The sequence below is a fragment of the Embiotoca jacksoni genome, unplaced genomic scaffold (assembly GCF_022577435.1).
Source record: "Embiotoca jacksoni isolate LCO1_2020_lvr unplaced genomic scaffold, fEmbJac1.0.p SCAF_4, whole genome shotgun sequence".
NCBI lineage: Eukaryota > Metazoa > Chordata > Actinopteri > Embiotocidae > Embiotoca > Embiotoca jacksoni.
Window position 1 is genome coordinate 17,624,683 of NW_027185392.1, and position 12,134 is coordinate 17,636,816.

General features: G+C 40.9%; 1 protein-coding gene across 1 annotated transcript in view; it reads right to left on the minus strand.

The window, feature by feature from the left end:
- Nucleotides 1–12,134, minus strand: part of grin2ab (glutamate receptor, ionotropic, N-methyl D-aspartate 2A, b) — a 93,796-nt gene that overhangs the window by 63,499 nt on the left and 18,163 nt on the right. The window contains exons 3-4 of the mRNA XM_069166625.1: nucleotides 5,181–5,405; nucleotides 4,925–5,083 (exon numbers count right to left, since the gene is read on the minus strand). Of these exons, the coding sequence (XP_069022726.1) occupies nucleotides 4,925–5,083; nucleotides 5,181–5,405 (384 nt within the window). The remainder of the gene's footprint in view (nucleotides 1–4,924; nucleotides 5,084–5,180; nucleotides 5,406–12,134) is intronic.

Genomic DNA, 12,134 nt, shown 5'->3' on the forward strand with positions numbered 1-12,134 from the left:
TGGATGAGGTTTCTATTGGGAGGGCCAGCCGATAATAGTTGGCAACTGCAGAATGATACCCAGGCATAAAGCTTCTTCTATAAGGAGTACAGTATATTACCTGCCTGCACAAGGGGTCATATTATTGATTTTCACGCTGCTTGTTAGCAGTGTTTCTACTCTAAACCCACACATCTGACAGAACATCCCTGATAGCACAAACCGGCTCACAAAGTCTTTCTGCTTGCCTCTTTCAAAAAGGCTGACCACAGCATCCTCGGTTGGTTCATATATGAATTGTTTTTAACATCCATTACATGGAAAGAATTTAAAGAAGATCACAATGCACATCATATAAGTATTTGGACACTTTATTGGGACAGTTTTTGTACTGCAGCATTTTATTTCAAAGTGAATGAGCCTGAGGAACAAATAAATGTGCAACTGGAATATACATAATGTATGCACACATCCTTAGGATTATGTCGACTTGTGAGGTATTTGAGGCGACGTGAGTCACTAAATATCAACTCTGTTAAATAAGCGTCTAACCTAATTGCCAAGACATCTGAAAAATGTAGAGGTTGAAAAGCATTATCGCTCACTATTTAGAGTTGGCTTGGAGCGGCGACTTCAGCTCCCTAATTTGCCTCGACAACACAAACACTGCGGACCCACAGAAGCCTTTATTGCCGTGTATGGTAGTAAAACAAAAACCACTGGTACTTGTGGTTTTCACATGACAGTTTCAAAATGGGCCCAAAGCAAAAATCCAAGAAAACTAAACCATAAACAACTTCACAACAAAACCCAGTGTTTGAAACCCTTGAAAATGAACACAACTCAAAAGCGACTAAAAAACATCTAGTTTCTGCGAAGAACAACCAAACTGTGACCGAGCTCAGATGTCACACTCGATGTAAACTCAAGCTAATATCGACAAATAAAACCTGTCCTTTCTTAAACCTCTTTGAAGACGAACAGTCGTTGCAGTAAGTTACTGTCTTCTCAATCTTGTTCATCAGTTTACAGAGATGCCCGCAGTGCCTGCTCCTGTTTATGTGATACAGTGTGATGGCTATGAGGCCAGCCATATAGCTGATGAAAATGACAACTGGAGAAAGCCTTTCCTTGAAATGTGACACAATCATGACAGTTAAGTTTGCATTTTTGCAGCTTAACATTGCTTTAACACAAAGTATTTCACACTTCCACTGCCCACCTCCATATATACATTATTTTAGAGTACTTGCCTGCCCGCTGAAGTCTTTTTCTGGGTTTTCTTGGCACCTTTTTCATCCTTCTGTTTTTTGCTCACCGTCGAAAACGCTGTCTTGAATACTACTGCAGCCCAGCAAGGATACTCCAGGTACCATGGGACGAGCAGCTCATTTCTCACTCCTCTAATATAAACTTGATTGGCAGATTAACACAGTGAGTGAGTGAGTGTGAGTGTGTGTGTGTGTGTGTGTGTGTGTGTGTGTGTGTGTGTGTGTGTGTGTGTGTGTGTGGTGACAAAGTGCACACCGCTCCACCAGCTCAGGCTGCAAAAAGCACAATATTGTTTGTGAGCACACAGCGATCAAGCTGAATTGTTAGCAGCCCACTGGGATTTATTTCGATCCTCCAGATTATCACTATGCCACTGACAGCAGGTAGGAAAGCAACAGTCACACAGCCAAGTATTACACCGACACACATTTCCCCAGAGCAAATTATGCTGGTTTCTTTTTTATAAGTACTCACACCATTGATGCTTAAATGCGCTTGATGTGAAATTAATAAGAGCTATTAGAACTGAGAGAAGTACTGAAGCGAGGTCATGGTGATGTTCTCACCATCGCAGTGTGAGTGTCAAGCACAAAACATGTGTCAACCTCACTGAGACCTCCTCACCCCTATAATGATCTGTTTTGTTGGCACTATCTATGCAAAGAGCTTGTGAATACTTTACTTATAAACGTGCACTTTTTTACCTTGTAAAAGGCGACGTGACGATTTGCTGATTTCATTGCTTTTATATGATTATAAATATTTATATCCACGTAGTCAGAAATATGTGTAAGATCATTTAACAAAACCACAACACAAACCCACATATCTGTCCCCCCCCCCCCCCCCCCCCCCCCCCCAAAAAAAAAAAAAAAAAAAAAAAAAAAACACCACCACCAGCAGGGCTCCAGTAAAATGAGTCGGGTGGAACAGCGGGGGTTCAGCCGAGGGAAGTAAAGTCCAGCCGCCTGCATCTCTGACTGCCTGCCACATCTTCATCAATCTCTTAATACTGTCATAGCAGGTACGTTATTGCTTTTGTTATGTGCGGCCCACCTGGGCAGTTAATACATTGCAATAACTTCAGATCATATCCCATCCAGGTGACAACTTTACGTCCTTTTAAAATTCAGTATCCATCCAGTATTTTTCCATACAAACAAATCATTTCTGTATCACATTTAACAGAGAGAATGTCTGCCTCCGAGAAACAACCCCTTAAGTCTTTTGTCAGCTTATTGCGGCCCACAGTTAAGTTATACAATTCAGCCATCTATAGTTGTTGTATAAAAAAACACACAAATTACCTTTGACCTTACGTGAACTATCCATGACCTCTTGACACTGCATGACGTGGTGGTAACGAGTCAATGCCACGACAAAGAAACAATGCCAATGAAAAGTCCATTAAGATCCTTTGTCAGAGTCACCACATGAATGTGAGGTGGAGAAGCAGCATGGTTCAGATGACATCTATAAAATGTGACTCTTTCCTTTTTAGGAGGCGGCGGGTCGTGTGAATGGTTCAATACAACAGGGAAGGAGTAAATGGCCGACACTGTATAGATTGGAGGAATAATGGTTAATAGATTGAGAAGAGTTCTTCCCTCACTGACAGCCTGTGAGCTATTTTAAATTGTGTCTGCGTCAGTTTTACAGCGAGGACAAGTTAAGGCGTTCCTTACATGTGTTCTGTGCAATCAATGGATAATTTTGAGTTTAATATTTTTTTATTAAAGAAATAATCCAAAGATATTGAAAACAACCCTTAGTTGTCATCCTAATCATAACTGCAGAAAAGAACAGGAACTTATTCACACCTGGATGCAGATCGGCACTGCGCCCCTACATATCATCACCACATACTTGAATTCCTTCTGGCAGGTAAATGAGAACAACAACAACAACCACACACCTCAGGATTTCACACAAATTAACAAAAACTGTTCAGTGATTTGCTGACTCACTGAGCTTCAATACCTGCCTGCCAGGGGCTGCTTTTGGCCTTAATTCAAACCAGGCAGGGAGACTTTTATATTTACAGGACAGGCCTGCAGGAACAGTTACGGGGGGGTTGGTTAGTTACACGCTACACACACTCATTTTCACACCTGGAAGCTGCCAAAAATGACCGTACTCTTGTACTTTTGGCCGCCGAGCTGTTCAATTAGAGCAGTTGGGGGTTAAGTACCCCGTTTAATGGCACATTAACAGCAGCTATTGAAGGCGAGAAAAACCTAATTTATATATTTTCCCTATCATTATATACTCAGTGGGGAGTTCAAGCACTGACCTTCACAATGCAACTGCACTCCTCCAACCTTCAAACCAACCCCCACTGTCTCACTCACTTCTCTGTCTTCTTTCTTGTCTTTTCTCTCTCTCTCTCACACACACACACACACACACACACACACACACACACACACACACACACACACACACACACACACATCAACTAGTACTTCAAAAGGCTGCTGTATTGCGGCAGTTATTGGTTCCTGTGTTTTGGCTGCTGTGCCCTGAGAGAATTAAAAGCTAAAGAACCAGTTGTGTTTTTATCAAAGCTTTTTCAGTCTGTCTGTCTGTCAGCGAGGTCTACTGAGTCAGAACCGGAGAGAGAATTCAGCTAAGAAAGAGACGTACATCCCTAACTTTGCACTGAGTGTCACACCAAAATATAACAAAAACCCAATCTTAAAGTATATCGTCTCTTTTTTCTTTTGAAAACGAGGAATCCATTTTTCTGGCATCCCACTGAGCACTCGACATAATGCAGCAACATACAGCTCATTTCTTTTCTTTATCTTTTCTATTATTTTGGGTTTTGCTTAGCCCAGTTTTAGACCAAGCAGAAAATACATTACTTCATATTTAAACAATGCTTGATCATCTGCTAGAATAGAAATGATATATCAGAAAATACAGTCTGTTCTATGCAAAGAGCTTGTGAATACTTTACTTTTAAACGTGCACTTTTTTACCTTGTAAAAGGCGAATTAGCATAACACTGCTTAGGGTGATAGCAGCCATCAATTCAAAGACCGATTGAAATTCTGCTATACTTACAGTGTTGGAAGTGTTTCAACTTTAAACTTAAGCAAAAAAGTAATCTGTCGAAGCCACCCTGATAGCACAAACACACTTCAATAACCTCCCAGTCATTTTCTGATCTACAACATCCATTTTTTAACACAAACAACCTCCAAACATCCACTAGACCACCATTGAAAGGAGCTTAAAGTAACTCGCTTCAGGCTAAATATAACAAATATCAAAAGCAGTGTTTTCTTATTATTTCACATACCTAAAGTATCTCTAAAGTAGGAAAAATAATCATATACAAAATATAGTTTGTGTATCATGTGGAGCTTGTCATTGTTCAGGCTGCATGCTGATATTTGCTGCATTTTTCATGTAGAGCGAGCTCCTAAATACCACATGGCTCAGGAGTCTGGCCAAATTGCTAAAGTGCCAGGACATCTGAAAACCATGTAGGATGAAAAGTATTATCCTTCAACGGCTGCAGCAGGCTCAGAGGAGGGATTACAACTCCCCAATTTCCCTTCAAAACAAGCAACACTGTATACAAAGAAGCAGGAGGAGGAATTTTTTGTGTGTGTGTGTGTGTTTGTGCTCAAACACACACTGTGCTCAGTGTCATGTCACTCACCTTGTCAGCCATAATCATAGAGGAGCCTCCGTGGACTCCCAGTACTGGAAGTTGTGTCTGAACAGACAGGAAGTCAAGCATCTGGGCGATGGCCTCCTGATCGGTGCCATCAGCGAACACAATGCCATGGAGACGAGTGCGAGACAGAAGCTCACACACCTTCGGACACAGAGACGCAAACTGTCAAACCAAGGTCTGTGTTTGTGTGACAGCCGGCGTGTGTGTAACGCTGCTTAATATACACCGCATATCTCACCTGTGTAATCACAGACTTTGGGTCTGTCTGGTTGATCCTCAGTGTGACCACGGAGACGTCGAGGGCATCGTCGGGGCGCCGGGGCGGCCGGACATCCTCGTCGGAAATAAAGCGCGTCTGTCCCATGATCACACCCACACTGAGCCCTGGAGGCTTTTGGGATGCCACAGGCACCGTCATCTGGGAGAGTAGGAGCAGCATCCAGCCCACTACACCCATCATACCCTACAGAAACACACACACACACGCCAAAAATGAATGCAAGTCACTGACAGGCAATTTCCATCCTGATCTGATGACACCAAACTCAAATATGAAGGCTACAGCAACTCATTTCTTTACTTCAACAGTTTCTGTCTGCTATCAGGAGGTCACAGGTGCAGTACCGTACACTGTCAACATTATATATTATGAACTGCTTTAATCTGATCAAAGTATCGTTTCTGAATAACCAGCTTTCAAGGTGCGTTTAAAGTGACTGCTTCTAGTCTGGACTTTATAAAACAAAAATATGTGTCGACACAGAAGGCACAAAGGGGGTTGATAACAAATATCATATGCGTGATAGATAGGAATAGAGAAGTGTATTAAATTGTAGAAAAAAAGTATGATGGAAATTAATCCAACAGATTAATCCAAATTAAGACCATAAAAATAGGTCATTTTACATTATTTTCTATTTTTATGGATACAATTACCTGCTCATTACTTCTTTGTGTGGTACAAGAAAAACAGGAATTGCTGGATTTATTTTTTGTTTAAAAGAAACCGAGTGATACCCTGAAAAACGAGTTGAAAGTCTACTTCGCTGAGTCGTAGGCCGAGTATATTTCAAACCAACAGCGCGTGAGAGTCTTGTATATTCTGAGCATGTCCTCAAACCGTAAATGCTGTAAAACGACCCGCCGGGCTCCTCAACAATGGGCGTGTACTCATCTTAAAGAAAAACAGCGTGACTTGAATTTAATTATTAGCATGAGTCTCAAGTGCAAAACTGAAGTTTACATGACAGGCGTGAACAGAGGCTTGAAGTTCAACTGTTCTCTTTCTGTCCCCTCTACTGTTCAGAAATCACTTAATTCAGTTTCAAAGTGGGCAAACCGTCGGGAGACCGGGTTTAAACCTAACTTTCTTTTTCTGCTAAACTGCTCATCGGGCTCCATGAGATGCCCCAAATCTCTCTTCCACTGTCTGCCCTTATTTAAACATAATCTATGCCTGTAGGCCATGTTCACAGCAAAGTGCCTGCTATTAATGGATAAAATAACCCTGAAATAAATGTAATCTGATTTTACCTCATTGGATTCTCATTCATGGGGCTGAGGGGAAGCATTCCAAATCGCTAAAGGCACACAAGTGTCTGCATCAATCAATAACACTTACTGCCATGAAAAATAACATTTCTTTCAACTCTTTAACCTAACCAAGTTCCAGCCACACAGAGGAGTCTCAACTCCTGTTCCCAGGTTCACTCTGTCTTAACTTCTCCTGTAACGGGAGCAGATCTAAGGGAAGCAGATGAGTAGAGGAAATGCAGTGTGAAATGCCTCGGGCTGAATGAGAGCTAATGAATCCATGATGTGAATTCTACGTTGCATCTCAGCCAATTTCTTACACCACCACAGTCCAGCAGAGCTGAAAACACCCCAGGAGGAAACATCGTGTCCACAAAATTAACCTACTGTCTCTACATCTCTTCATCCTGCTCTCTCCTCGGTTTCCAAGTTTGCATCCATAACTGCTGATCATCTCTATCTGTTCATTTTACGTTTATCTTTCTTCTTCTTTCTTTTTTTTTTTTCACTCTCTTTTTTTAATTCTGTCAATCTGTCTTTCCAGCTGGGTTATTTTGTGTATCTGATCCATGTCATCTCACACCCAGTCTAATCAGTCCAGTTAGTGAAGTCAGTACTTTTCCAGCTTGCTCTCTCTGCCCTGGTGCCCACAGACTAGCCTGCAGCTCCAGCAGCACTTAGCATACACCCCTAAATCACGCACCGCTACACTCCTGTCCCAGGGAATTACCGTCATCTCCAACCAATGGGACAATATTACACTACCTTTCCCTGGAGTTAGCATCAGAACTAGCATTACTGGGAGCCAGAGTGTGCTGTGCGACATTTTCCAAAATGGTCAACGTAGCTGGAAAGCTCTGGGTCACCGGGCGTTTCCCGCTTGTCTTGTAGGATTTGCATTCGGGCTGAAAGTCATATCCGCACAACCTGTGATCAGCTTCCAAAAGAGATGTCATGAGAGGTAACTGTTTCCATTCATGTTAGCATTTATGCTAATACTGCCAAGCCGATGAAAAATGCAAGATCTTAATAATGTAACAATATTCAGTGGAATAATTCTCTAGTATCCTGCCAACAGTAAAAGCCTGTTCAGTCTTTAAAAATGTCTATGAAAGGGAAAGGGGCTTTTCAACAGCTGATTTACTGCAGTGAAAGAGACTGAAAGGAGCTTTTGTTTGCGTCCATTTAAACATATTTCTTTTTTGCCTTTAAGCAGCAAATGAGTCTCGTCCAAAAACAATGTTTATATTTTTCGAGGCTTAAAGTCCAATCTAGATCGAAGAAAATGATGTAACTGTCAAAGGTAGATAAAACACACCCAGTGCTCGAGCTGCTTCACTGACAATAAATCAGACGACGTCTTTGTGCACACTGTAACACAACCCAGAGTCGTTTTCCACGCATATAAGCACATTTTTTTGGTTCAACAATGTTAGCCTTAACTCTTATTAAATTAAGCTTATGTGGGTGTAATTGCTTAAATCTATCAGTCCACAAATTCATTCCTTCATTCATCGCCAATGAAGCGGCGCTATCGTGTCTCGAGATGACAACACAAATTAGGCTCTTGGTTACAGGGTTGTTTCCCTCAATATCTTATAGAGATACTCCACTGTCTTTGTTACTTTGTCGGCTCAGACTGTGGTCTGAGGAAGTTCAAAGATGAGTCACTCACTGACTCACTTCATTGACTTCAGTAATGTAAATAAAATGTGACTGAATGTGCAAATATTTTTGGGGTGGAGTTTCACTTTAAGGCTTCAACTGTAGCATCTGTTACACAAAACCATCTCTCTGTGAGGTGGTCCGAAAAGTGGCTGAATTTGGGACTACCACTTCAATATGAATTCGTCCAGTACTATGGTTTCTAAGGGAGGGTCAGGATTTTGAAATAATCGAATAGTCATTAAAATATTTTTAAAAAAATATATTACAGTATATACAACTATCATTCCTCCTTATATTCTGTTTTTTACCAGCGCCTGGTTGTGATGCAGTACCCCATCAGAAGGTGGCCATAATGCCCCTTAAAGCTGTGTGCCAGCGGCCACTGAACAGTATGACGGGAGGAGGAACGTGTTGCTACCAGGCTCTCCAGCTTTTCCAGATACTCTGTGGTGCAAACAGGAGAAATATGCAAAGATGACTAAAGCAGTCGAAAGTTTCTGTTTGGAACTTCATAAATAAATGAATGAGATGAGATGAGGTGCAGTGCAAACTCTGCAGGTGAAGCTAGCAGATCATTAGTTTACCACAGCTATGCAGTCTTTAGAGTGAAGCACTGGGCATCCACAGATCAATAATCAATGGCCAGACGAAGTGAGTTCAGTGTTGGATGTGCAGCGCAAACAACGGCCCTCGTCTCAAAGATGAAACTAAAGACAGGCTTCCCTTCAGCTCTGTCCCACGGTGTTAAAAGTTTGATGGCATTTGTTGAGGCAGAGTTTGTGTGTGTGTGTGTGTGTGTGTGTGTGTGTGTGTGTGTGTGTGTGTGTGTGTGTGTGTGTGTGTGTGTGTGTGTGTGTGTGTGTGTGTGTGTGTGTGTGTATGCACGAGTGTTAGGAGTTGAACAATGGTGAAATAGTTCCGAGCGATCATCGAATATTATTTTAGCTTGAAATGCCCATCGTTAATGGCTTCATGTTAAATTTGATCGTATTTGTTTTCCTGTTTAAGTTCATTTTCTTCACTGCTTATCTGTTATTTTCTCTGTATAAAATAAACTCATGTTCAATGTGATGTAGGAGCACAACACCGAATTATACAATTAGCTTTAAATTTTCTCTTCATGCTGGTCAAACCATAAATTTTTTTTTTTTTTTTTAAAATAGGTCATTGAGCTTAAATTCAGCTGCAGTGGTGAGTTTCTGGAGAGGGAAGAAAAGACCTATATCATAAACCAGGAAAACAAGTCCGGTCTAGTGCTGCTCTTCATCATCTTATGGTCACAGTATTGTTTCCTTGACTCAACAGCAATGTTAAAGAGCTACTCGAGACATGTGCTGTTGAACATATTTTTCCCAGAGAGCACGGAGAAGCCATCACTATAAAATCAACAATCGCTCGAGGGCGAGTTTGTTGAGCAGGAGAAAAAGCCAAACTGCACATTAACAATAAACCCACAAACCTTGTGCATTATATGAGATCACGTTTGCTGTAAGCTCTCTCCATTCTCAGAGTTGAGAAGAGGAGAGCAACTACCACCCTAAAATAATATCCTACCACTCCTGTTCTGCTCTCAGTGGTGCACTAGGAGCATTTTTTTCATTATCAAATGTTTTTTGTTTTTTTCCAATTTGGTTTGTTAATCCCCATAATACCTAGTTCCAAAACTCTGAGCAGCCAGGGCAGATTTGTGTACATATTTGAACTGGCAATCTGCATGAAATTAGCGTCTGATTTGCTAAAGCAGTTGCTAATTATCAGCAACTGGGACTGTCTTTTTGGGTGCATCCTGCATGTAAACGAGAGCTCTGAAGATGCAGCTCGGTAGTGAAATGGGGATGCAAAGGGGTAATAAATCAAGAAAGAAGTCAAGCCTGGGAAAATGTAAACTTTCCAAACCATTTGCTGAGGTCTTGATTAAACGCTGAGAAAAGTATTTTAACGTTTATTACGATTAAATAAATCTGAAAGTCTGTAAAGCCAATGCAGTGCGAGTTATTACAAAGATAAAATAAAAATAAAATAAAAAAACTCAATCCGCAATAACTGAGAAAAAGATGGCACAGAATACATGAACGTCATGTCCAGGTCAGATGATCACAAAACTACAACCCTCGACCTAATCTGAAAAAAAATAATGGTGGCAATATTGTTACTGGCCCACTTGTCACTCTAATACTTTTTTAATTCACAATTTTACATGTTTCTGTTGTCATGGTGATCGTTGTAGTTAATTTTTGTCTCCCCAAACACAACCTTCTTTTACCTACCATTCAAAATCAGAGAATCGTCCTTGTAAAACTGACCCTTGCATATTGAGTGAGCCATAATAAATGTACCAGAATGTGCAGTCAACCGTATTCATCCAATCTCCCGTTACTTGCACAATCTTTTAAATGCTAAATGCATTTGCATGAAGAAGAAAGGCATACTTCACTGAATGCACGCAAGATATATCTCAGATGACTGGCAAACTGTGCTTCCAGGCCTGTCTGATACATAACATGCACAACAAGAGTTTGTAGTGTTGTTGTCATGATATTTGCTTATGCATTTACAACACTGGCAAAGTTATCAGTGTTTTACCAAGAAACTAGTAACCAGTGTGTTCGGTGCTCATACAAATGCACGATTTGCAACGCTGTACATGTTACAGAAAGATACGTATAAATGGTAAACGTGTTTTTTTTTTTCCCTATCGATGAAATGTTTTAAATTATCATTTGAATTTTCCTTCCGCTCACACTGAGGACTTCATGTCTCTTTTTAGAGGACAGCAGTGTATCGTTATGTCTGTTTGGAAAGATTCAGAGTGTACAGAAGTAAAAAGAAGAGGTGGCCACCCACCTTTATTGTTTCTTATTTTTATTTGGCTGCAACCGTACTGTGAGAAGCTAACCATCCTCGTCACATTACCGAGCAGACTCTGTTAAGTTGTGTCTCAGTTGGGTGAAAATAAATAAATAAATAAATAAAACAACTTGCAGATGGTGGTGTGACGTCTTCAGGGGCATATTTCAGGAAAATATTTTAAAAGGTGTAGGATCGTTGGAAAGAACATTTGGTTAGCTTTCTGTGGTGCTTTCATTTTCTATATTTGAAGTGATTGGCATCGATCAGCACGTGTCTTTAACCATTTCAACAAAGTTTAACAACTTGTATTTTAACTATAAAACAATGCACTGTGACCGTTATATTGGTTATAATATTGGCACACACTACAGAGTTTGGACACGGTGTGAGTGGAACCTGTGATGTTCACACACACACCGTGGGAAGACAGGAACACTAATGTGTGACTGATAGGAGCAGAGCTGCACACAATCACTAGCATGTTGGATATGCAACAGCGGTCAGCGCCTGCGGTGAGCATGTCAGGTTCGCTCTGTCGTAGGTCTGCAGCAGCTACACCACCTGATCCGACTGCTGTCTGGCTATTTCAAGGGCAGGTATCACCACACAGCTGTCCCAATATATACGCTTGGTCAATAAAATAAATGGGTGAACTCATTAGTAGCCGAGGAGGCTTTTATCACCCATTTATTTTATTGATCCAATGATCCGACTGGGCAAACTGCACCTACAAGTAGGCCTAAAGGTGGAGGGACGGTTCAAACACAGGACTTTCATCACCCGTCTCAGCTATTAATGTCCTGTGTGAAAGCAAAAGTCAACGTTAGGTGAAGTACTGAGGTAACTTTTTTTGATTTTATGTAATGCACAAAACACCACTCATTTGAACCTCCTCCTCAATCGTTTAATGACAGTCAAACCAGGCGGGTAATCAGGCGATGGCATCTCCCTTCATCACTGTAAGAAGATTATGGTCAACTTTCAGATGTGGAAAACATAAGTTTAAAGGAAATACTGTAAATGGCTCCTTCCACTTTAAAGAAAACTCATTTCTGGGATTTTGTTACCATTTGGAGAATATTTTTTCTGTAAAGTAAATATACCAACATATGTATATGATTTGTGATGGACTCGAGGCGAT